Source organism: Tachypleus tridentatus, chromosome 6 (assembly GCF_004210375.1).
Source record: "Tachypleus tridentatus isolate NWPU-2018 chromosome 6, ASM421037v1, whole genome shotgun sequence".
Taxonomy (NCBI): domain Eukaryota; kingdom Metazoa; phylum Arthropoda; class Merostomata; order Xiphosura; family Limulidae; genus Tachypleus; species Tachypleus tridentatus.
In genome coordinates this window covers 122202622-122227595 of record NC_134830.1, presented here as the reverse complement: position 1 = coordinate 122227595, position 24974 = coordinate 122202622, and the positions used below count along the sequence as shown (strand labels likewise).

At 33.9% G+C, this 24974-nt stretch overlaps 1 protein-coding gene across 5 annotated transcripts in view; it reads left to right on the top strand.

Moving 5' to 3' along the window:
• LOC143253486 (uncharacterized) overlaps positions 1-24629 on the top strand; it is a 39888-nt gene extending 15259 nt beyond the window's left edge. Inside the window, exons 2-12 of one of the 5 annotated variants that reach the window (XR_013029670.1) lie at positions 27-179; positions 601-697; positions 4222-4343; positions 5945-6112; positions 6717-6884; positions 9460-13005; positions 14643-14813; positions 15594-15814; positions 17731-17860; positions 19881-19969; positions 22901-24629. Coding sequence is in view for 1 of the 5 variants with exons in the window: in XM_076507464.1 (XP_076363579.1) it covers positions 27-179; positions 601-697; positions 4222-4343; positions 5945-6112; positions 6717-6884; positions 9460-13005; positions 14643-14813; positions 15594-15814; positions 17731-17860; positions 22901-22909 (4785 nt within the window). In the remaining 4 variants the exon portion in view is untranslated. Of the gene's footprint in view, positions 1-26; positions 180-600; positions 698-4221; positions 4344-5944; positions 6113-6716; positions 6885-9459; positions 13006-14642; positions 14814-15593; positions 15815-17730; positions 17861-19501; positions 19970-22900 lie in introns of all 5 variants that reach the window. The other 4 variants (XR_013029667.1, XR_013029669.1, XR_013029668.1 and 1 more) reach the window with 4 other exon arrangements.
• Positions 24630-24974: the final 345 nt, after the last annotated feature.

The window sequence follows — 24974 nt, the reverse complement described above, 5'->3', positions numbered from 1 at the left end:
TTGACTAAACACTTCATCTTTTGTAGAAACAGAGACAATTAATTCGTCAGATGGAAGAAGAGATGAGAAAGACCCAATTGAGAGGACAAGACCCTGAAATACAACAGCATGTCGACGCCCTCTACAGTGAAAAAGAGCACATACAGAAAGAAAACCTACTGCTCAGAGAAACCATTAAGGTAACTGACTACACAGAAGACAACTTCATAAATATAACTTAGTTGTAATGTGGTTCAGTTAAGAACTAATGTTATTAATAAGAAAAATTAGCTTTTTCAATTACAGTATCTTTAATATATTATATTTTAAAGAGTGTTTTTTGTTTAATTATCTTCTGATCTTTCAATTGTTGTTTTATGTTCTTGTCTGAAATTCCTCTGTGTGATATATATGGTTAGTTAGGTTAGAACATTTGACTAAAGATGTATTTAATGTACTTACATAACAACTGAATAAAGTAATATCTTGTTTGTTATTAGTTAGGTTATGTCATGTTTTAATTAAGGTTTTGGTTTTGTTATCGTACACGACAGGACCTAGAGATGAGAATTGGACTGTGTCACTTACCATATTCAAACTTTAAGATTTTATTTACGATAGGACTTAGAGATGAGAATTGAAACTCTGAAACACACTCTAGCGGCAAAAGAAGAAAGCATAACGAAGTTGATGGAGATACAACGCAGTCAGGGAACAGGTACTTATTGTGTTTAGTTGAGATGTGTTTCAAGTTGCTTCTCTTGCCACCTAGTGTGCATTCTAAACATTATACTCACTAATTGCTTGACGATTTTACTTCCTAAGTAGGGCCCAGCAGGGCCAGGTGGTTAGAGCACTCAACTCGCAATTTGTGAGTCAGAGGTTCGAATCCCTGTCCTACGAAATGTACTCAAGAGTTAGCGGTTGATGATGATGACAAGCTGCCTTCTCTATAATATTACACTGCTAAATTAGTGACGCTAGCACAGGTAGCCCTTGTGTAGCTTGCACGAAATTCTAAACAAATCACAAAGTTTCAAAGTTTAACAGCAAGCTCGTAGTTTGTCACTGTCTTATATTAATGAATTTCATTTGTGAACGTACGAAAATTAAATGTTTATTCTACTGTTACAAACCTACATTTCAGTACTTTTCATTAGTGAATTAAAGAATGAAAGAAACTATTTCTGTGATTAGTAAATAAGTGTGAACTCATGTATATGCTTCTAACTTAATAGTAGAGCACCCTTTCATAACCCAAGGGTTTCATATAATACATAATATTTTATATATTCTTCTTCCAATCTCTGATCATACCGGATAACCAACGATAATGTATGATTGGTTAAAAATTTAAGTTGGTATTGAACAAAATATAAAACTAGCGCATAGTTACAGGTAGTTAATGTGACAACAACATCATTGTTAGAGATAACGAATGTGAAACCAGCTGTATTGTTAGAGGTAATTAATGTACAACCAGCTTCACTGTTAGCGATAATCAATACAAAACCAACTGCATCGTTATAGGTAATTGATACAAAACCAGCTGCATTCTTACAGGTAATTGAAACAAAACCAGCTGCATTGTTACAGGTAATTGATACAAAACTAGCTGCATTGTTATAGGTAATTGATACAAAACCAGCTGCATTGTTACAGGTAATTGATACAAAACTGGCTGCATTGTTACAGGTAATTGACACAAAACTAGCTGCATTGTTACAGAAAATTGAAACAAAACTAGCTGCATTGTTACAGGTAATTGAAACAAAACCAGCGCATTGTTACAGGAAATTTAAACAAAACTAGCTGCATTGTTACAGGTAATTGATACAAAACTGGCTGCATTGTTACAGGTAATTGAAACAAAACCAGCTGCATTGTTACAGGAAATTGAAACAAAACTAGCTGCATTGCTACAGGTAATTGAAACAGAACCAGCTGCATTGCTACATGTAATTGAAACAAAACCAGCTGCATTGTTACAGGTAATTGAAACAAAACCAGCTGCATTGTTACAAGTAATTAAAAAACCAGATGCATTATTACAGGTAATTGAAACAACACTAGCTGCATTGTTACAGGTAATTAAAAAAACCAGATGCATTGTTACAGGTAATTGAAACAACACTAGCTGCATTGTTACAGGTAATTGAAACAGAACCAGCTGCATTGTTACATGTAATTGAAACAAAACAAGCTGCATTGTTACAGGTAATTGAAACAAAACCAGCTGCATTGTAACAGGTAATTGAAACAAACTAGCTGCATTGTTACAGGTAATTGAAAGAAAACCAGTTGCATTGTTACAGGTAATTGATACAAAACTAGCTGCATTGTTACAGGTAATTGAAACAAAACAAGCTGCATTGTTACAGGAAATTGAAACAAAACTAGCTGCATCGTTACATGTAATTAAAACAGAACCAGCTGCATTGTTACATGTAATTGAAACAAACTAGCTGCATTGTTACAGGCAATTGAAACAAAACCTGCTGCATTGTTACAGGTAATTGAAACAAAACCAGCTGCATTATTACAAGTAATTAAAATAACCCAGATGCATTGTTACAGGTAATTGAAACAAAACTAGCTGCATTGTTACAGGCAATTGAAACAAAACCTGCTGCATTGTTACAGGTAATTGAAACAAAACCAGCTGCATTATTACAAGTAATTAAAATAACCCAGATGCATTGTTACAGGTAATTGAAACAAAACTAGCTGCATTGTTACCGGTACTTGATACAAAACTAGCTGCATTGTTACAGGTAATTGACATAAAACTAGCTACATTGTTACAGGTAATTGAAACAAAACTAGCCGCATTGTTACAGGTAATTGAAACAAAACCAGCTGCATTGTTACAGGTAATTGAAACAAAACCAGCTGCATTGTTACAAGTAATTAAAATAACCCAGATGCATTGTTACAGGTAATTGAAACAAAACTAGCTGCATTGTTACCGGTACTTGATACAAAACTAGCTGCATTGTTACAGGTAATTGACATAAAACTAGCTACATTGTTACAGTAATTGAAACAAAACCTGCTGCATTGTTACAGGTAATTGAAACAAAACCAGATGCATTGTTACAAGTAATTAAAAAACCCAGATGCATTGTTACAGGTAATTGAAACAAAACTAGCTGCATTGTTATAGTTAATTGATACAAAACTAGCTGGATTGTTACAGGTAATTAATACAAAACCAACTGCATTGTTACAGGTAATTAATTCAAATCTAGCTGGATTTGCTACAGGTAATTAATACAAAACTATTTGCATTGTTACAGGTAATTGATAGAAAACTAGCTGCATTGTTACAGGTAATTGATACAAAACCAGCTGCATTGTTATAGGTAATTGATACAAAACTAGCTACATTGTTATAGGTAATTATTACGGTTAACTGATACAAAATCAGCTGCACTGTTACAAGCAATTGATACAAAACCAGTGCATTATTACAGGTAATTAATATGAAACCAGTTGCATTTTTCAAGTAACCAATGCGAAATTAGCTGTGTTGCTAAAAATAACTAATATGTATCCAGTTGCATTGTTATAGGTAACTAATATCAGTTGCGCTGTTATAGATATGTAAATTCTTTAAAAAGTTCCAGATTAACAGTTTCGTTGACTGTTGTGGCTCCCTAGCGGCACAGCGGGATGTCTTTCGACGCTAGAAACTGGGTTTCGACACCCGAGGTGAGCAAAGCACAGATAGTCCACTGTGTAGCTGTGCGCTTAACTACAAACAAAGTATTTGCGTTGTGGTTATGAATTCGGGTGTCACGCGTCTCTCAGCATGGTGCCGTTTCTCAAGTGAATGGTCTGCTATTTATAACATTGAGTACTACACTCTTTTATTTCGAAATATAAATATTTTGTGTATTTTTAGCTCAAATTAAGTTTGAAAGTTGTTTTTGTTGTCTGATTCTTATCCACCAGTTGATTGGTTAAAGACAAAGTAAACATATTTGTCCATGTTGAAGCACAGAATCAAAATAACTTATTTAACACGGCTTTCTTTATCATAATCAAATCGTTTCTAGCTTGTCTATAACCTTTGTGTCCATCATATTTTACTGGTAGTTATGTTAAAATATAATAGTAAAATTGGTTTGAAGCCATAATATCTGATTGACAGTTCAAGTGTCATGGTACAAGAGATGAGAGAAAGTTGAGTTGCTTGGGTAAAAATGTAACTTGGAAATATAAAATGTTTTTTGTCAGACAAGCTGATGGAAGAGGAAAGAATTGAAATGGAGAGGATTAAAACAAAGTTTATCGAGGCAGAAGCCAAGGCTCGTCATTTGGAAACTCTACTGGAAAGTCAGGACAGAAATGGAGGAAAGGTCAAGTTAGATTTAGCTAATTATTAAAAACGCATTACTGAAAGTAAAGAAGAATGTGATAATATCTTAACTAAACTGTATTAACTATATCGGGTACCGACGAGGCCTTGTGGACAATACCATGATTCACCAGGCAGGCGTTTTTTAATTAATCATGTTTAACATGAATTTTGTTTATCTCTCCAAGACCATGATTCATCAGGCCAGCTTTTTTTTTTAAATGAACCATGTTTAACATGACTTTGTTTTGTCTGTCTCACGCGTCCGTAACCTAGCAGCGGAACATTCGATTATTTAGTCGAGGATACGTTGGTCATGTTGAGCACCATAATATACCTGTAATGTATAGTTCTCGTGAGAAAAATGGCGAATGATTACCATAAGGTTATAGAAATTAACAGGTGACTGTTGAACTCTATTATATAAATTTCACAATAATTACAATAGTCTAAAGAATTAGACAGTTAATTGTTACATTTTCCTTATAAATGATAGACTTACAAAGTTTTAATAGATACGTGGAACTAGTTATAAGAATCTGTATAATTGTCAATGTTTAATCAAACCTTCCCTGAGTTTAAGTAGAGTACAGACTACACCGTACACCTTTACTGATATAGAATTAATCCTTATAATTTATTTTTATTATACTATACGATACACGTTATCTAACTTAAAGTTAATATTTATAATTTTGTTATTATTATACAGGCCACATGTTACACGCTGTCTAATTTAGGGTTAATGGTAATAATTTCCCACTGCGATATTCGTGCTATATTGTATCTCTGTATATTAGTTTTAGCCCAACATGTATACATATAAAATGAATATACTTGGTCTAGAAATAACTGTTCGCTCTTCTTTGTATTTAAAACCTAGCCGAAAGCTAAGAAAGTTTCAGGTAAGTTGGATGTGAGATAAAACATTGTATGGTAAAAACAATTGATTAGAAGTTCTATAATATAAAACGAAATCAATATTCATAAAAAAGTGGGTAAAGACCTTTTATTTTGTCTTTTTGTACATTGTAGAAACGATTTTAAAATCTAATGCTATTAACTTCTTCCATTTGTCTTGTGGGTTTTAGAAACGATTTTATATTTAACAGTCACAACATTTTTATTCTTGTCTGTTTTTTGTACATCCTATAATCGACTTTAAACCTTACAAATCTTATCACCCAGCAAGGTCTTGATATTGTCTGTGTGCTTTGGGGTCTAGAAATGATTTCAGATCTAAGTGACGACGCCTTGCAACGTTTTTCTTGTCTGTTTGTTTTACGTTCTAGATTCGACTTTAAGCCTAACAAATTTTAAGGTCTAGCAGTGTCGTTTTACTGTCCGTTTGTTTTAGTTCTAGAATCAACATTAAACGTAACAAATCTTAAGGCCAGAAGTGCATTGTTATTGTCTGTTTATTGTACATTTTAAACTTGACTTTAAACCTAAGAAGTCTTTCTTTTTTGAGCTTGCTAGAAACAATATAAAGGCCAGGTTACAATATTATCGTCTTTCATTTATTTATTTTTTTTATTAAAAGGACCAGTGCAGATCTATTTTTACTGTAAATAGTGAAGTAAAGATGAGTTGTGTCGTCAGGTGGACGAGCTAAAATATGAGATAAACAGAAGAGATCAGGAGATCTTAGCTATGGGAGCTAAAATGAGGACTTTGGAGGAACAGCATCAGGACTACCAACGTCACATTGCTGTTTTAAAGGAATCGCTATTTGCTAAAGAGGACCATTATAACATGCTTCAAGCAGACGTAAGGAACTCTTTTTTTTTGTTTCAGGTTATATGAAAAGTCGTATTGGTTGATGAATAAATATAATTTATGAGGGAAACTCTTGCTTCCTTTTGATTATGTTTTCAAACACTTTAAACACTGTTAGCTAAGGTTAAGAGTGAGATTGGTTATATAACAACATTTGAACTTCGATAATTTATTTTTTTATTCTTTTTCAGAGGTTTTGTTTTACTTATTATTAGTTAAATGCCATATCCTGTAAGAATGCGACTATTTACACGACTACAGATGATGTGACAGAAGTTTGACACTTCACTCAATCTTTTGTTGTAACAAAATACGACGATTTTCAAAATTATTTATCAATCTTTAATATAGAAAATATTCAACACAAGAAGACATCTCAGTCTTTGGATATACGTCACTACTGATGACATACAAGAGCTTTAACAACAATCATGGTAAAACGGCTTACAATGTTACATTAGGAAAGTAAAACAAAAAATAATGAAAATATATATAATAGATTTAGTTCGATAGAAATGTTTGTTGTACCTGTTGTCTCAAATTTGACGATACTGGAACATCTCTATATGGAGGTATTGCCTAACTTTATCACCAGGTGGAAGAGTTACGTCAAAAGCTGGAAGACAAAAACGTCAACATTGAGAAGAAAACCCAGCAGGCTACAACTGCTACTCAGGAAAAGAACAGACTTGCTCAAGAAGTTCAGGAACTCAGGGACCACATGGAGATCAAAGACAGGAAGATAAATGTTCTCCAGAGAAAGGTGGGATACAGTTTGAAAATCATCCAACCAGAAAAATAACAGTAAAAGGTCTTATAGCAAAAAGAAGAAATTGTTTTGTAAAAAAAAAAAAAAGACTACATGACGTAAAATGTTTCAGTTACAAACCATGGACTACAAGAAAAATCGTGTTTCGCTTTAAAGAATATATTATTTGGAATTAAAGGCCTTTTCAAATCACCACCTGATACTGACAACTGATCAATACATTATCATAGTAATTATTGTAGTTTAAATAAGCATCTTCGAAAAACAAAACAAACAATGTAACTGTGCTCTTCTCTGTATCCCAAAACGGCTAGTATGAGTATTAACACTTTTATTGATAAGGAGGTAAGGTCATTTTCAGGTTAACAAATAGAGAGTTTGAAAGTGACCGTTGCCGGACACATGTCTTAGGGACAACAGTATAAACGGATAAAGGATTGTAGGGGGCGTTGCAGGTGGATGTTATGTTATCAATTAGTTGCTGTATAAGTAGGGCTTCTTTGGTTTTGCGTTTTTTTTATACTTGTTTCTCTACTTAATATCTGACACCCGCTTGTACAGCGATAAGTCTACAGACTTAGAACTTTAAAATCAGGGGCTCGATTCTCATCGGTGGGCTCAGCTGATAACCCGATGTGGCTTTGCTACAAGAAAAACACCCACACTTAATATCTGGCTGTTTTCTATTGTTATGTTGAGTTTATTTTATTTGCAGTATTTAAAAATGTATCAAGATGATTTTTTGTGTTTTTTTTAATCTAGTGTCCATTTTTCTGCTTGTTTCTCCAATATAGAAGTCGTGGGACTTGTTACTTTCTATTTTATAAATCATGTTGATGTTGTGTTTGTCAGTGTATGTTTTACACAGTATAGACTTTAGTTTTGTACCTGGTTTATAATAAATTTGGTGTTTACTGGAATGTTGTGTTTTGTTCTAAATTTTTTTTCCAAATGTTGGTTATTTTTTCGCTGATGTCTTGATTATATGGTATGCATCAATATAAGGTTTTGTAGCTTGTTGTATCTTGGGATTTATTGTTGTTTGTTTGTTTGTTGTTGGTATAGGTGTGTGTGCATATAATTTTTCCACGGTTTTTTAAGGATATTGTTTGATGTTGATGAAGTGTTTTATTTTTTGTATTTCGTCGTTAATTGTATCGGGTGAAAATAGTTTTGTGGCTGTGTTTATTTAATTTCTTTATATGTTGAATTTTTGTTTTGTTTCATGTGCTGAGTCCCAGGGAATGTATAATCCAGTATGGATGATTTTTCTGTAGATTTCTCTTTTGAATTGTGTATCGGTTCTAGTGATCTTGAGGTTAAGAAATGCTATTTGGTTAGTTTCTTGAGGTTAAGAAATGATATTTGGTTAGTTTCTTTGCTATTTGGTTAGTTTCTTTGCTATTTGGTTAGTTTCTTTGCTATTTGGTTAGTTTCTTGCTATTTGGTTAGTTTCTTCCTGCTCACAGGTGAACTTAATGTTAGGGTGTACAGAGTTAACGTGACTAAAAACTAACTGTGTGTTCTTCTTTTTTTAAGATATACTCTCTGTTATTGTTAGTTACTGTATATTTTCTCATTCTCTCCGTTAACAGTGTAACTGTGTTCTTCTCTGTTTAAGGTGTAGACTCTGTTATTCTTATATACGGTATAATAACTCATTTCCGTTAACAGTGTAACTGTTTTTTTGTGTTTAAGGTTTAGTTTCTGTTATTCTGATTTATTGTATAATTTGTGATCTTCTCCGTTAACAGTGTAACTGTGCCTTTTCTGTTTAAGGTGTTGTCTCTGTTATTATTATTTACTGCATAGTCTATCATCTTCGTTAAGAGTGCAACTGTGTTTTTCGCTGTTTAAGGTTTGGTCTCTATTATTCATATTTACTGTATAATTTCTCATTTTCTCCGTTAGAGTGTAACTGTGTTCTTGTTTAAGGTGTGATCTCTATTATTCATATTTACTGTATAATTTCTCATTCTCTCCGTTAACAGTGTAACTGTGTTCTTGTTTGTTTAAGGTGTTGTCTCTATTATTCATATTTACTGTATAATTTCTCATTCTCTCCGTTAACAGTGTAACTGTGTTCTTGCTTGTTTGAGATGTGGTCTCTATTATTCATATTTATTGTATAATTTCCGTTCTTTTTAGTTCATTCTGTCATTCGTCTTTGTTAGTATTAAGACGTATTTTCTAATTATTATCTGCGTTTGTTGTAAGATTGTATAATTATTTGAGTTTATTGTGCTGTCTGTAATTTTTCCGACAAATAACTGAATAGTGTACCCTTTTTGGATTAGTGACAAAATTTACATGTATTCTGATACTTTGACAATGTCTATTGTCACCAAGTTAATTCTGGTGTCATCAAGTTAACCTGGTAAGTTTTGTTACGATTCATATTGTGCTCCGGATTTCAGATAGAAACACATTTTCACTTTCTTTTTCCGTGGCCCGGCATGGCCAGGTAGCTATAATGTGACGGTCAATGTCCGATGGGATAACAGCGCTGGCAATATTTTTCTCTTGATATCATATTGTTCTAAATAAAATCCTCATTTTTTTCACTCAGATTGAAAATCTTGAAGACTTACTTCGGGAGAAAGACAATCAAGTGGACATGGCAAGGGCTAGACTGACCGCTTTGCAAGCTCACCACTCCTCATCAGAAGGCGCGCTATCCAGTCTGGAAGAAGCCATTAGCGACAAGGAGAAGCAGATAACACAGCTGAGAGAACAGCGAGACCGGGCCGAGCAAGAACGAAACGAAGAGCGTGAGCTGCACGAGCGCGAAATAGCGGAATACAAAATGAAGATGCACTCTTTGGAGGGAGAAATGGACAAGCTACAGGTACGACTAGAAAAAGTGGCTGCGGAGAAAGATCGGGTTGAGGTGAGACTAGAAAACTCTCAGTCAGAGCTGGGTCAGGCCCGAGCAGAGTTGGAGAAGTTACAGTCAGAAGTTAATAAATCCCAGAGTGAATGGGAAAAAGGAAAAGGGGAGAGTTCGTGGCTCAACATGGAGACTGAACGACTGAGAGAACAAAACGAGTGGTTACGAAGTGAGCTGAACAAGTCCCGAGATTCCTACGGTAAGTCGAACCTCATACAATCTGATGAAGTGGAAAGAATACAAGAAAAACTAGAGAAGGTTCAGTCGGAACTGCGCCGCGCGCAAGCTGAACTACGGATGAACCAGGCAGAGCAAGACCGAGCACGTGGAGAAGTGGAACAACTTCAGGAAAAATTAGAGAGATCTCAAGGAGAAGTGTACCGGTTTAAAGCAAAGTTAGAGAACGCCCAAGCAGAAAAACAAAACTTACAGGAAGAGTTCGACAGAGTTCAAGCACTGGTTGCCCGCAGCCAATCAGAAAGAGACATAGCCATAGCTGAAACAGAGAAGTTGCGGAACGAGCTAGAACGAGTCCAAGGATCCCTTGGGAAATCTCAAATACAGCATGAAAAGACTCAAGCAGCGCTAGACAAGTCACAGCTGGACTGTGACAGAATTCAAGAGAAACTGGACAAGGCAACTAGCGAAATACGTAGACACCAAACTGAACGTGAGCAGACACAATGTGAGATGGAGAACTTACAGTCACAGGTTTATCAGCTGCAGTCTCAGACTCAGAAATATCAATGGGAGAAAGATGCAGCTTTAATTGAAATCGAGAAGTTAAAGGAGAAACACGAAAGAGCACAATCACAACTACAACGGCTGCAAAGAGACAAGGATGTCTGCCAGCATGGAATGGAACAGCTTCAGGAAAGAGTTGATCTGCTCCAAGCACAGCTGAACAAGTCTAACAAGGAGAGAGAAAATACACAAGCCGAGTTTGAAGTAATCAAAGACAGACTCGAGAAGTCCCAGAACCAACTGGAGAGGTACCACACCGATTATGACAACGCACACACAGAGAACAGAGTGTTAAAAGAAAAGCATGACAAACTACAACAACAATTGCAGAAGCTCCAAGAAGATAAAGAAATTACAAGGGTTGAGTGCGAGAAACTTCAAGAAAAACTAGAAAGGAGCCAGTCAGAAACTTTCAAAATCCAATCCAAGTATCATCAAGTACAATCGGAAGTAGACAGACTAAACATAGAATTAGAAAAGGCACAACTTGTCACAAACAAGACGAAAGAGGATTATAAAAAGGCACAAGATACATTGGAAGGTCTAGAAGAGATGTATTCTAGAACTAATTCCCAATTATCTAAAACAAAAGAATCCGAAGAAAAGCTGAGAAACGAGCTCGATAGATGTCAAATGGATTTGGAAGTTTTACGAGACAGGTACGAGAAATCTCAAGTAGAATTACGACGAATTCAGTCAGAGCGAGATAAACTACAAGCGGAAGTGGATCGGATGTCCATAGAATTAGATCGAGTACAAACACAAGTGGGGAAGTCCCAAACCAGCCACGAAAAGTCACAAGAAGAGGTTGCCAGAATGCACGTGGAATTGGAAAAGTTGTATGAAAAACTAGACAGGTGTCAAGTGGAATTGAGAAAAACCCAAAACGAAAAAGATCGTATTCAGACGGACAAGGAAAACATTCAGGCAGAGTTGGAGAGATATCAGACTCAAGTATCGAAATATCAGTCCGTGCAGGATAAGTCCCAGTCAGAAGTTGAAAGGTTATATATTGATTTGGAGAAAGTTAAAGATAAATACGAAAAAGTACTAGTGGAGTTAGACAGAGCGAAGGAGGAAAAAGAAAAACTTAATTTAGATATCCAAAAATTGCGAGAAATTGAAAATAAGGAAAATGGAAAGGGTGTAGCTAAAACTGACAAATATAGGCATTCAGAAGAAATGGAAAAGTTGTACATAGAAGTGGAAAAGGTTAAAGATAAGTATGAAAGATCCTTACAAGACGTCAATCAACTTCAAGAAACGAAACAACGTCAGCAAAGAGAGATCGAAAGACTGCAGTTTGAGTTAGAAACAAACCCAACAAAGATGCATAGAGTTTCTTCATTCGAAGGAAAGCAAAAAGTGGACTTTGAAAGATTAGCAATTGAGGCAGAGAAAATAAAAGACAAGTTAGAAAGAAAAGAAGCGGAAGTGGAGAAAATTCGGAGGGAAAGAGATATGCTTCAAAAGAGAGTTGATGAACTGGAGACATCTTTATCTCAAGCTCACAGCAAGCCAGGAAAACCTGAACCTTCTGTAGGAACAGAAAAACTGCAGCAACAGTTAAACAAAGCAGAAAGTGAGCTTCAACTAACTCTTACAGAAAATAACCGTCTACGAATTCAAATGGAAAGATTAGAACAAGAATTAGATGATGCTGACAAGTATATTTCACGGTTTCACCAAAACCAGGACACCTCTAAGGAAGAAACCGGTAGGCTGGAATTAGAGATTGAACGGTTGAGAAACAAATTAGAGAAGTCCCAAAACGACTTTCACCGTGCTGTGGAGGATAGAGAGCGGTTACAGCAGGAGGTGTTACGTCACCAACAAGAGATCCAGAATACAAAGTCATCGATGGAGTGGACACAAGATGCTCAGCAGTATTCCAGAACAGAACTGGAGAAATCAAAACAAGAGATTCAATGGCTGCAAAAACAAGCAGAAAAAATGGAATATGAACTTCAAAAGACAGAGGTGGAGAATAAAGAACTGCGACAAAAGCTCGAGTGGGCTATGGAGGCTGTTACCAATTACCAAAAACAAGTAGAAGATGTCAAGATTGAGCTGGAAAAGACCAAAGAACAAAGAAAAGATATGAAACGTGATATGACAGCAGACAACTTTAAGCCAGGAGAGAAAGAAAAAGCCCAAAGAGAGATTGAGAGCCTTCGAAAAGAGCTTCACGATCAAAAGGCTGAAGCCCAAAGAATGAACCAAGAAATCCAAAAATACAGAGATCAGTTAAGTCAAATTGATGAGAGCCACTGGACCAGTGAAGAGTACGAAGGAGAGATAGAAGAGCTACACCAAGAGCTACAACACCAGAAACAAGAAACCGAGAAGATGCGAAAGGAGGTTCAAGAACTGAAGAGACAACTAACAGAAACAGAGGAAGAAGCTAGGAGCTTTGAAGTTGAGAGAAACCGTTTACAACAACAGCTGGAGAAACTGGTGCTAGAGCTGGAACAGAAAGAGGTGTGTTTCAATATTAGTTTCTTTTGTTAATATTGATTTTCCGCTGGAAACCATCTTGGTTAGGCGTAACTCTAGTGAAAATAACAGAAACTATTTGAGGAATATTTGATCATTTAATATCCACCACTTCAAACAAAAAAAGACACCTCATTATAAACACAAAGCTTTGAAAACATTTTCTGAAAGGTTTAATAAGACAAATAAAATTATTCTCAAATAATTTTTGCAGTAGTTTTTCATAACAACGACACTACGTAAAATCTCTCTGGCTGTGATGTCACAAGAAATGTGTCAATGGTTCAGTACAATCCCTTTATCTTAATCACAGTAATAAGTAAATAAATCCTGAAAGGAAATATAACATATAATTAAATACTCCACTTTAAACTAAACGTAAAAATAAGCAGCACGTTTTACTGGAAGATAGAACCATTGAATAATTAACTATAGGTTAAGCAAGAAATTAACAGATGAATTTGTTACTATGCAAATGTTGACCGGCTGATTGCACTCTATAGTGGAAAGTATGTAAGCGATGACCCATCCAGCTGTGTCTGTGTTATTCACTGTGAACGTGATGACCCATTCAGAATGTCTGTGTTACTCGCTGTGTAAGTGATAACCCATTTAGCTGTGTCTGTGCAAATCACTGTATAAGTGATGACCCATCCAGCTGTGTCTGTGTTACTCACTGTGTAAGTGACGACCCATCCAGCTGTGTCCGTGTTACTCACTGTTTCGGTGATGACCCATGATATGTACACACATTGGTGACTCACAATAATACGCCACAACATGAACGCTAACTTTATTATCATATTATTATTTTATTTTTATGTCGGATCTGGTAGGATACCAAAATATAGCTGTAGTTGACATGCATTAAACATTTCTTCATATTGATTTTAACTTATACCAACTTATTATAGCAGTGTATAGTGATAACAGAGATTTTCTTTTATCTACTAAATATAATACGTTTAATTAGTGGTGGTTGATAAAATAAAAGAAGCCACATGTCAAAATTAACGTACTCATAAGGAAAGCCTATTTAAGATTTCTGTTACTCTTAAAGGTTAAATTGTGTACCATCTACTATCCTTCCGTTGGTGTGCCTTATTCCTTGTTCTAAATTTTTTCATCACTTACATTAGAAATTGTCACTTTATTAAGTAAAATTAATTGTTGTTCACTGAAACTAGGCATGGTCACTTTATTAGGTAAAATTAATTGTTGTTCACTGAAACTAGGCATGGTCACTTTATTAGGTAAAATTAATTGTTGAACACTGAAATTAGGAATTGTCACTTTGTTAAATAAAATTAATTGTTTGTCACCGAGACTAGGAATTGTCACATTATTAGGTAAAATTAATTGTTGTTCACTGAAACTAGGAATTGTCACCGAGTAAAAGGTAAAATTAATTGTTTTTACCAAATATAGGAATCGTTACACTAAAAGATTAAAGTAATTCCTTGTCACTGAAATTTTATATTGTAACAATTCACAAACTATATATTTTTTATCGTAAAACATTCATTAGAATTTTTATTTACCTCAGTTATCATGGTTTTAAGTATTTTTATTAACGAGTTTTGCAGAAAACGATTCCACGTTGATTTTTTGTTGCTACATAGGCAGACTTTAGCGCCATACGCAGTCAACAGGGGGCGTCTCAGCAACAGGCTGCAGAGTTGACATATCTAAGGAAACAGTTGGAGGAGAAAAAAAGTATAATAGAAGACTTAGAAAAGAAATTAAAGAAACGAAATGAGCAGTTAGACCAAATGGAGAAGGCTATAGCTCAAGTGAAGTATTTACATAAATAGTTAGGTTTAACTTACAATAACTGAATAAGGTACTAGCCTGCAGTTCTGTGCCACGATAATAGTCAGGTTTGACTTGCAATAACTGAATAAGGTACTAGCATGTAGTTCTGTACCACAATAAATAGTGAGGTTTTACTTAGATCAACTGAATAAGGTACTAACCTGTAGTTCAGTACCAGTATAAATAGTCATGTTTTACTTCGATCAACTGAATAAGGTACTAGCCTGTAGTTCAGTACCAGTATAAAAAGTCATGTTTTACTTAGGTCAACTGAATAAGGTACTAGCCTGTAGTTCAGTACCAATATACTGACGAAGGCACAAGGTATGAGAACTTGATATTTATAATCTTTTGATTTAACAGTAATTTCAGTTTTTGAACTTTCTGTTAAAACTTTTCAGACCTTTCAGGTAGAAAAGTGAATTATAATTACAGTTAATGATTTGTTATACTATAAAACACTTTGATCAAACAGTGTTATTTTTTTATCATCCTCTCTTATCTAATATTGATATTGTTTTCTCTAAGGAGATAGCATTAAGGAATAAAAATGACTGTGCCTACGTCGTTGCGTATTAGAGACGAAATAGTGAAACAGAGTGTTAAAGTGCAGAAGTTTGTGATATGTATTCCACTATATTGTCATCTTCACTAATGCTCTTTGAGTTAGCTTTGTAGCTACGTGTACTGTATTCTTATATCTATTTTAAAGAAGGCTGTCGTACATAATAAGGCGCTAAACGTACTTCTTCAAGCAGGTCGGGACGGGCGAAAAGGACATGTTTGCTAAAGAAGTGGCTGAGTTGAGACAAAAAGTCTCTGAACTGGAGAAGATGAAAAACAGTTACCAGAAAGAGCTGAATAAATTAACAGAAGAATCCAGACAGTCAGCCTCTGAAATGGAAAGACTTTTGCAAATTATGTCGTCAACAGAGGATGAGAAGTTCGCTCTCAATCAGCAGATAAAGGAATTACAAGAGTGAGTTTCTTAACCCTAACTGACCATTTCTACAAGAGCAATGCTTTGTTAAAACGGAAGATTTTCAATGTTTTATTTATTTTTTTTCATAATTTCACCTCTGAAGTAATTTTTTTGATTGATCGAAAGGGGGAGTGGAACTTTTTATTACAGTATACAAGTTGTTTGGTATAGTAATACTTAACCGTATTGTACGCTATAGATTCTTAAAACTGTAAATCACTGTTAACTTTATACATTATTACGATAAATCACTGTTTACTCTATACATTAGTACGATAAATCAAGTGTGTACGATAAATCACAGTTTACTGTATATATTAGTATAGTAAATCACTGTTTAATACACTGTGTAACAAAATTTTTACTTTTTCTTGTTCCTGGACAGAAAGTGTTATTTCCCAGTTTCTTATGCCTAAAGTAAATGGGAAAGAGCTATTTTTCTCTTCAAACTTTGCTTTTGTGACCTGGGTAATGAAATTTCCAAATTTATCCATTTTTCAGAACATTCCAGGTAGATTCAGTGCTGAGTATCTGACAGAGAATTTTCTCTAACTTACAAGAATTTTCACCAACTTTCTAGAATGTTGTAGAAGCCTCAAAGCTGTGCTGCTCCATAACGGGAATAAGTATCTGTCTCCTCCCCTGGCTCAAAGAAGAATACAACAGCATCAAGACCTTGCTAGAAGCCTTGAAGTATGATGAGTATGGTTGGGAGGTTGTCGGAGACTTCAAAGTGGTGGCATTCCTGATGGGTCTCCAAGGAAGTTTTAACAAGTTTCTCTGTTATCTTTGCTTTTGGGACAGCAAGGACACCGCAGCGCACTACAACAGGAAGCACTGACCACAACGGACCAAGTTCACTGTAAGGAGGCACAATGTCAAGTGTGAGCCACTAGTGGACCTCCAGAAGGTGTTGCTCCCCATTGCTCATAAAATTGGGTCTTATTAAATTTGTCACAGCTCTTGATAAGAAGCTGCAGCCTTCATGTACCTTCCGAAACTTCTTCCCTAAGCTGTCTGAGGCAAAAGTCAAAGTTGGTGTCTTCGTTAGACTACAAATAAAGAGGATCCTCGAGTTCACAGAATTCCAGAAGAAGCTCAGTAGGAAGGAAAAATGAACTTTGTCGCAGTGGTTCAGGGTTTCTCGGGCAATCACAAGGCCGAAAATTATGTGGAACTGGTTAAGGATGTCCCTGAAAGTCCATATTCTTGACGTTCATCCTGATAAGTTCAAGGAGAACATGGGAGCATACTCAGAGAAGCAAGGCGAGCGCTTCCACCAAGATATACTGGACTTTGAACGCTGCTACCAAGGATCTTATAACGAAAATATGATGGGAGACTATATTTGGGGGCTGATACGTGAAAGTGATTTATAATGCAGTAGGAAATCTTGAAAAACTACTCACTTCTAAACATTTTTGCTCATTTTTGTATAACGTTAGTATAAATACATGTAAATCTTGATTCATATGTTGTTTTATTCAGACCTTATGTAAATCAAAATGTATAAATTTGCCCGTTTTGACATAGAAAATAAGTTAATTTCTAAATTTCATTATCCAGGTAACAAAAGCAAAGTTTGAAGGGAATAATGGCCATTTCCTGTACTTTTATAACTTAAGCAATTAAGAAATAACACTATCCAGGAACAAAATTTGTGTTACATAGTGTTATATATATTAGTACAGTATATCACTGTTTACTGTATACAATAGTACGGTAAATTACTGTTTACTGTATATATATATTGGTACGGTAAATCACTATGTACTGTATATATTAGTATACCAAATCACTGTTTAATGTATATATTAGTACTGTAAATCATTGTTTACTGTATACATTAGTACGGTAAATCACTGTTTGCTGGGAAACTATCTTGTTGTTACTGATACTTTATTTTGTTCTAGCGCTCTTCGAGATAGAGAAGCTAAGTTGAACAGTATGAAGCGAAGTATTCAAGGAGAAAAAGGCAAAGGACTTACAGAAGATAACAGAAAGAGAGATACGGACCAGAATAAAGAACCTTCGAAAGGACAGGTAACCATAGAGCTTGTAGTGTTTATACAGGATTAGTCCCTTTGTCGTTTGTCAGTTTTTCTTGTACAATATTTACGTATGAAGTAACAATGGACAATAATTTGGAATATAATGTTGTACTATTCTTATAAATTATATGGTGATGACAGGTTTACTCAGTTTATATAACTTTTTGTATAACACCTATAGCTCTTAGTTCATGTACAATAAATTATTTAACAGTAGAGAGTTTTTCAAATAAAACGTACAACTTAGTGAGGCGTCTTTTTGATCGAGCAGGACTCGAAAGGTATTGCTCTCTTTCCCTCTTCATTGTTTCTCAAATCTTTGTGGTCCTAGTCCCAAGAACGGCTTGAGAGGTAGTAGAGTCACCAATTAATTGGTTTTATTAGTAATCTATGCTCTATCTGTTTGTGCTAGTATGATTTGAAAGCTCGTCTTCTGTTCATTGTCTGTTAGTAAATTTTGTTCTAGTTGTCCTGAGCTAAGAGGGTTCGAACGCTGGTACTGTGTTTGTTGTTTGTCAGTAAGTTTTGTTCTAGCTGTTTCAATTAAGAGGATTCGAACGCTGGTCCTCTGTTTGTTGTTTGTCAGTACTTTTTGTACTTTTTGTTCTATCTGTTTCAATTAAGAGCATTTCAAAGCTAGTCCTCTGTTCATTGCTCTTAGTAAGTTTTGTTCTAGCTGTCCTAAGCTGAGAGGGTTCAAAAACTAGCCTTCTGTTCGTTGTTTCTCAGTAAGCTTTGTTCTAGCTGTCTAAATTAAGAGGGTTCGAAAGCTAATCCTCTGTTTGTTGTTTGTCAGTAAGTTTTGCGGTTTGAACTAGAAGTAATCAAAAGCTAGTCCTGTGACGAGGAAGATATAATCGAATGTGTTATTTTATAAATGTTTATATGAAAAAAAAAGTTCAACTTATTTTTGAAAACAACACCAGTGCCCCCCAGTGACACAGCGGTATGTCTGCGGACTCACACCGCTAAGCTAAAACCCGGGTTTCGCTACCCGTGGCGGGCAGAACACAGATAGCCCATTGAAGAGCTTTATGCTTACTTCTAAAGAAACAAACAGTTTCTAAAGATATCAAAGCGATATGAGGCTGTAATAAATATTGGAGTTGACTCAAAATCAGCTGTTTAAACCAAGTTGACGTTCAGGTATCGATAATAGTGTATTATTGACTATTAGTTCTGTGTCCCGATCACCACGTCATTATCGTGATATCCTGGAAAGTTAAACTAATATATGTAGTTATTACTTGAAAAATTCGATACTCACGTCTTTCATAAAACATAAAATGTTATTTACAACAAATTTGATAAAAGAAATTTGGAATTTATTTCATAACCTTTAACTTATAATTTATTATATAACTTCTAAAGGCACATTACTAATTAATACTTTCTTTCTTCCTTCCAATCCTTTTCCTTCCTTGTATGGAATCCACCAATCCTCTTCCTATATATTATAATATAAACCAATCACTTTTATTATTTGTATGGAATCCACCAATCCTCTTCCTATATAATATAATATACACCAATCACTTTTATTATTTGTATGGAATCCACCAATCCTCTTCCTATGTAATATACACTAATCCTATTATCTTATTTATTTATTTTTTTTTTTTCATTTGAACAGCAGTCCGGACCTGCTAGTTTTTTTTCCAGTTTCTTTTAAACAATTTTGGCAGTGTTTACGTTTTGATTTTGTTTGATTTGAAGACGGTAGATATTAGCTCATGATTTAACATTCATCTTCTACAGTGTTGATGAATTTCAATTTATTCATATTGCAATAATTAAAGAAACATAAACAAAAAAGCAATGTGCCTTCAGTTTCTTGTTTAAAATTTATTGTTTATTTGTTGATTGTTGAAACACATGAAGTACATTTACGTCACTGTCTTCTTGCTTTCTATTATCAAGTTTATCCTTCTTGCATGTACGCCCTCCCTGCGCCATCCTTGAATGTACGCCCTTCCTTCCCTTTGCTTTCTTCATGACAACATTTTTGACAGAAAATGTTTCGATAAAAACCACAACGAAGCAGAGTTGGTGAAAACAAGTTCTGGTCAGTTTGGAAAGATCACGTGAGGTCCATTTTAAGGTAAGAGGAAGATGGTGGTCATTACTGCACTCTAACATTAGTCTTAAGCCTAAATAAAAACCAAACAGTTTACGATGTTTTATAGGTGTATTTCGTCTGCTTTCAATGAAATGTTTAGCAGCAAACTTACCATTATTTGTTTCAGTGATGTTTAGTACTAAATAATATAAAAGTCTGTACGTATTTTTGTATTTTAATCATCTGATAGAGTAAGTTTTCATACAAATACAAAAGTAATGTTAAAAGTAACAACCTTTAAACCCAAAACCCTCCAAAAACGTCAGCCGTCTGGTGAACTGTATACTAACTAAATAGTTGATCTAGATCAGAGGTGGCCAGCTCGAGTTTAGGAATAAACTTTTTTCCATTATTTATTTTTTATCGCAGATTTGGTAATCGGCAACGGCACTGCCTCGCGTCATCGCTAATGTCGAGCGCTTCATCACTGCCATAGACTCCGCCCATTTTGTAACTTCAGGCTGGTTTAGATGTGTGTTATTGAGTGTACGTTTTGCATGCACTTGCAAACATTTTTATTGTGCTACTTTCAAGTGTTTCAATATATTTTGTTTTAAACCCATAATATGGATAAGTGGATAATTCAAAAACACAAGAATCCAGATGATGGTGAACATTTAGAAAATAAATACAGTATAATTTATTTTGTCTTTACTGATGAAAATAGAATGATGTGTGACTTGAATAACGTGAAACAACAATTTAATGAAAGTTGAGAGTTGAAGTTTACAGTGATTGAAGTAAATAATAAACCAGTGTGTCTTTTGTGTAACAAAGTGTTTAGGAATAATAAAGTATACAACTTTAAGCAACACTTTAACAATTTTCACATCAAATTTGATGTAAAATTTTCAGTGGATAGCAAAAATCGGATAAATGAAATTAGCCTTCTGAAAGAACAACTTCATGAACAAAAGGGAGGCTTACAAAGATTTTTAAGACCGATAGAGCTAGTTACGTTAGCTAGCTATAAAGTAGCTTGGATTCTAGCTAAAAAGAAACAAATCATTTTCTGATGCTGAACTAGTAAAATAAATACTGATTGTAGTCAAACTCTGTTGGAGAATTATGATTCAAAAATAAAAGATGATCTTCTTCAAAAGGTAAATAATTTGCAATTAAGTCGAAGAATAATTATCCGCAGAATACTAGAGTTAGCGAAATACATAGAAAATCAGTTGCTTGAACAACTAAAAGACTGTTTGTATTTTTCTTTAGCACTAGATGAGTCAACAGATGTTAGTGACACTGTACAGTTGATACTTTGGGTTCGACATGTAACTTCAGATATTTAAGTGAGGGAAGAAATGCTTGGCCTTTGTGGATTAAACATGTGGAAAAAACATCTTTCAAAATTTTTTGAAATGTCAAAAAAATTAAATCTGGATTAAAAAAACTGGTTTCTGTCACAACAAACAGACGCTCCCGCCATGACTGGGGCGAAATTAGAATTTGTTTCCCTCTTGAAGCAGCATTTAATTGAAAATAATATGAAGTCCACACTGCCATCTTTCCATTGTATTATGTATCAGGAATATTTATGTTCTTAGATGTCTAAAAGTGATGAATTGAAAAATTTGGTGAACATTGTTGTAAAAACTGTGAATTATATTAGAAGTGGAAGCTCTCTCATCCATCGACAGTTTGTTGAGTCTTTGAAGAAAAGCAGTGACTGTACTTTTGATGATCTTACTGGTTTTCAAACGTAAGATAGTTAAGTAGAGGAAATGTCTTGGAACGATTTTCTTCCTTACTTCCTCGAATAAGAGAGTATCTTTTGAAAAAGGTGAGATTGAAAATTTCCACGAAATTGAAACTTTGTCATGGCAGTGTGATTTGCACTTTCTGTGCGACATGATGACTCACTTGAATAATTTTAATACGAAGCTTCAGGGAAATGTAAAATAATAAGTGAGCAATCACAGTCTATTCATAAATTCCAATTATAGCTAAACCCCCTTGCGGAACAACTACGAAAGAATGAGTTGATATATATTGCAAAGTTGAAAAGTTATCTAGAAAATAATAAGGACTATGATTTTTCTGATGCTAAAGATGATCTTTATGTAAAGTGGATCAAAAATTTGAATCACGATTCTTCGAATTTAAAAATTTGAAATTGATATTTGAATTTTTGCATGATCCATTTCAATTTGACTTAAGAAATTTCAGTAAGGAAATTACATATTTTTTGTCTTTTGATAAGTGTTGGTTTGAGATGCTTACCCTGCAAAGTGTAGAACACATGAAAGATAAACAAAAATGTTATATCAGAAAGATGTGGCTCACTATTCTGATAAATGAGAGTGTTACAAATTTAAAGATTGTAATTTCAAAATTATTTTCCATGTTTGGATCCACATGAGTGTGTGTGTCAACATTGTCTACACTAGATTTTCTGAAGTCTAAATACAGATCTCGGCTTACTGACATAAATTTAGAGGCAGAGCTAAGATGCTCATTGAACAAAAATAATAAGAAAAATTTTACGAAACTTGTTGATGAAAACCTCCATCAATTTTTACATTGAAGGTTAGTTGAAATGCAATTATTGTGATTAAATTCACATCTTTCAATTTTTTTTTTTGAATAGTGTGGCCAACGTTGTTTTCATTAGCCACAGTTATGGCCACTATGAAAAATATGTTGCGCACTCCTGATCTATATCTACTAAAATCGCCAACAATCTACTAAGTTGCATACAAATTAGCTAGTTCACTAAACTTTACTAAAAATGTGAAAAGTCTGGTAAAATATATTCCAATTATCTGGTTTATTAAAATCGACCAAAGTTATCTGGAGTAAAGTATATGTTAACTAGTTGGTTGATTAAAATTTACAATCTATTTTAAGCTGAATTTTAAAGTATCACGTGTATTTTGTTTGTATAAAGAGTTTTTTGACACTTTTCAGGTCACGTGACAAAATAGAAGAGTCTGCGAACATAGTGACACGGACTCGTTTCAGCAACAGTTTGATTTTGCGAATGAATTTATTACTCGAGTAAATTAGCTGATTTGTGCTTCCTCGTGGTACTTGCTAGAAACGTTTTACATTTGTAACTGTTGTTAGCCTGTCTTAATAAGTTGGAACAAGAAACGTGACATCCTTGAATATATATATATATTTAGAAACAATCCAAGAACTTTTGTCCAAAAAGTACTACGCGGATCTTGAAGGTTGATTTTTGTGGATAACTTCAAGAACAGTATTCAAGACGTGAACAAAAAAAATTATTGCCGACTTACCACTTAATCTGTGTTTGTGTTAAAAATCATGAAAAAAATCGTGTTTTTTTGTTTTTTCATCAGCAAAGGTTATTGTTAATCAACGTTAAAGAAAGAACAAGGTTAATGTCTTTGGTGAAGTTTGTGAGATAGTAATATATTAATGTATCCGAACCTTTAGTAGGCTAGAACTGAGTATCTCAAAACGTTCAGGAAGATAAGATGTTGTAAAACAATGAACACGTTTTAACGATGTGGTAATATGTGTAAAGATTGATAATTGATGGGTAGATTGGTTTAAATGATCTGTAATATGTGTAACGATCGATAGATTTGTTTGTATGATCAGTAAGAAGGTTTAATAATTTGTTGAAATGATCAATAATCAGTTGAGAAAATTTGTTTAAATTATCATTAACCATTTGAAGTAATTTGATTCAATTATTGATAGTAAGTTGAAGTAATATGTTAAAATGAACAGTAATCAGTTAAAGTTCTTTTTTTAAAAATTGTCAATAATTAGTTGAGTAATTTGTTTAAATACAAACTAATCAGTTTTGGATTATGTTCAGATGAGAGTCTAGTTAAGTTAGCTTTTTAAATGTTCAGTAATCAGTGAAGGTAGTTTGTTTAAGTAATCAATAATCAATGGGCTATGTGGTTTAATTGGTCAGTAATCAATGAGATATATTGTTTAAATGGCCAGTAATCAATGGGATATATTGTTTAAATGATCAGTAGTCAATGAAGTTAGCTTGTTTAAATGATTACTAATCCATGGGATATCTTCTTTAAATGGTCAATAATCAATGGGAGTATCGTGTTTAAATGATATATAATGTATTTAAATCAATAACTCTAAAGCCTAGCCTGTGTAAGCTGATTTCAGAGCTAAATAATTTATTTATTGCAATTCATATTAATTTCTCAAAATTATTTATAACTTTTCTTCATAACTTTAGATTTCATGAGAACTGTGTTGTTAACTTCTAAATAAGTTTATTTGGAAGATATCTTACTTTTGAAATTTTATAAAACAAATGAAACCTTAAATCATGAACTGTTATACCCGCACAACTTATCAGAAATTGTGGAGTGAAGAATACATTTCGTGATAATGATTTCATATAAATTTGATACTTTTAGTGACAAATGAAATTGTTAGAAGTTGTACAAACCTACCTCGCATAAGGCTTAAGAATTTACCGCTTTAGGTGCCTCAAGTTCCATCGCTTTACTAATGGACCAAATATTTCTAGGTTAACCATTACACACAAACACTTTTACTGTAAGTACTATCTGCACAAAGTGGTTTATTCATATTGCAAATACAAAAGATGAAAATAACTAAATAAATTCAGTTAGAAACATTAAGATTCAAAACAGTTTCTATGCAATTTTGTAACTCTTTTATTTTTCTCTTTCAAAAACAGTCAGAATATAATAGAAAAAAACAAGCAATTATTACAGTTTTTACAGTAGCCTGTAAAATAAGAGCCTTAATTCTAGAATTATTTATCATTAATAATTTACTCTGAAATATAATTTGTTATTTATATAGCAATACATCTTTTTCTAGAGGGCGAGATATGTAAATAAGAGATGCTAATATAATTATAAACACCACGTTTCGAAGGTTTAGGTTTAACTGTGCAAATTTTTGGAGAGGAAAAGTTAGAGAAAGGTAGCTGTTTTTAAATAATTTGAGATTATATTTAGTTACAATATTTTTCATATTTGATTGTATTATTTTAATACTA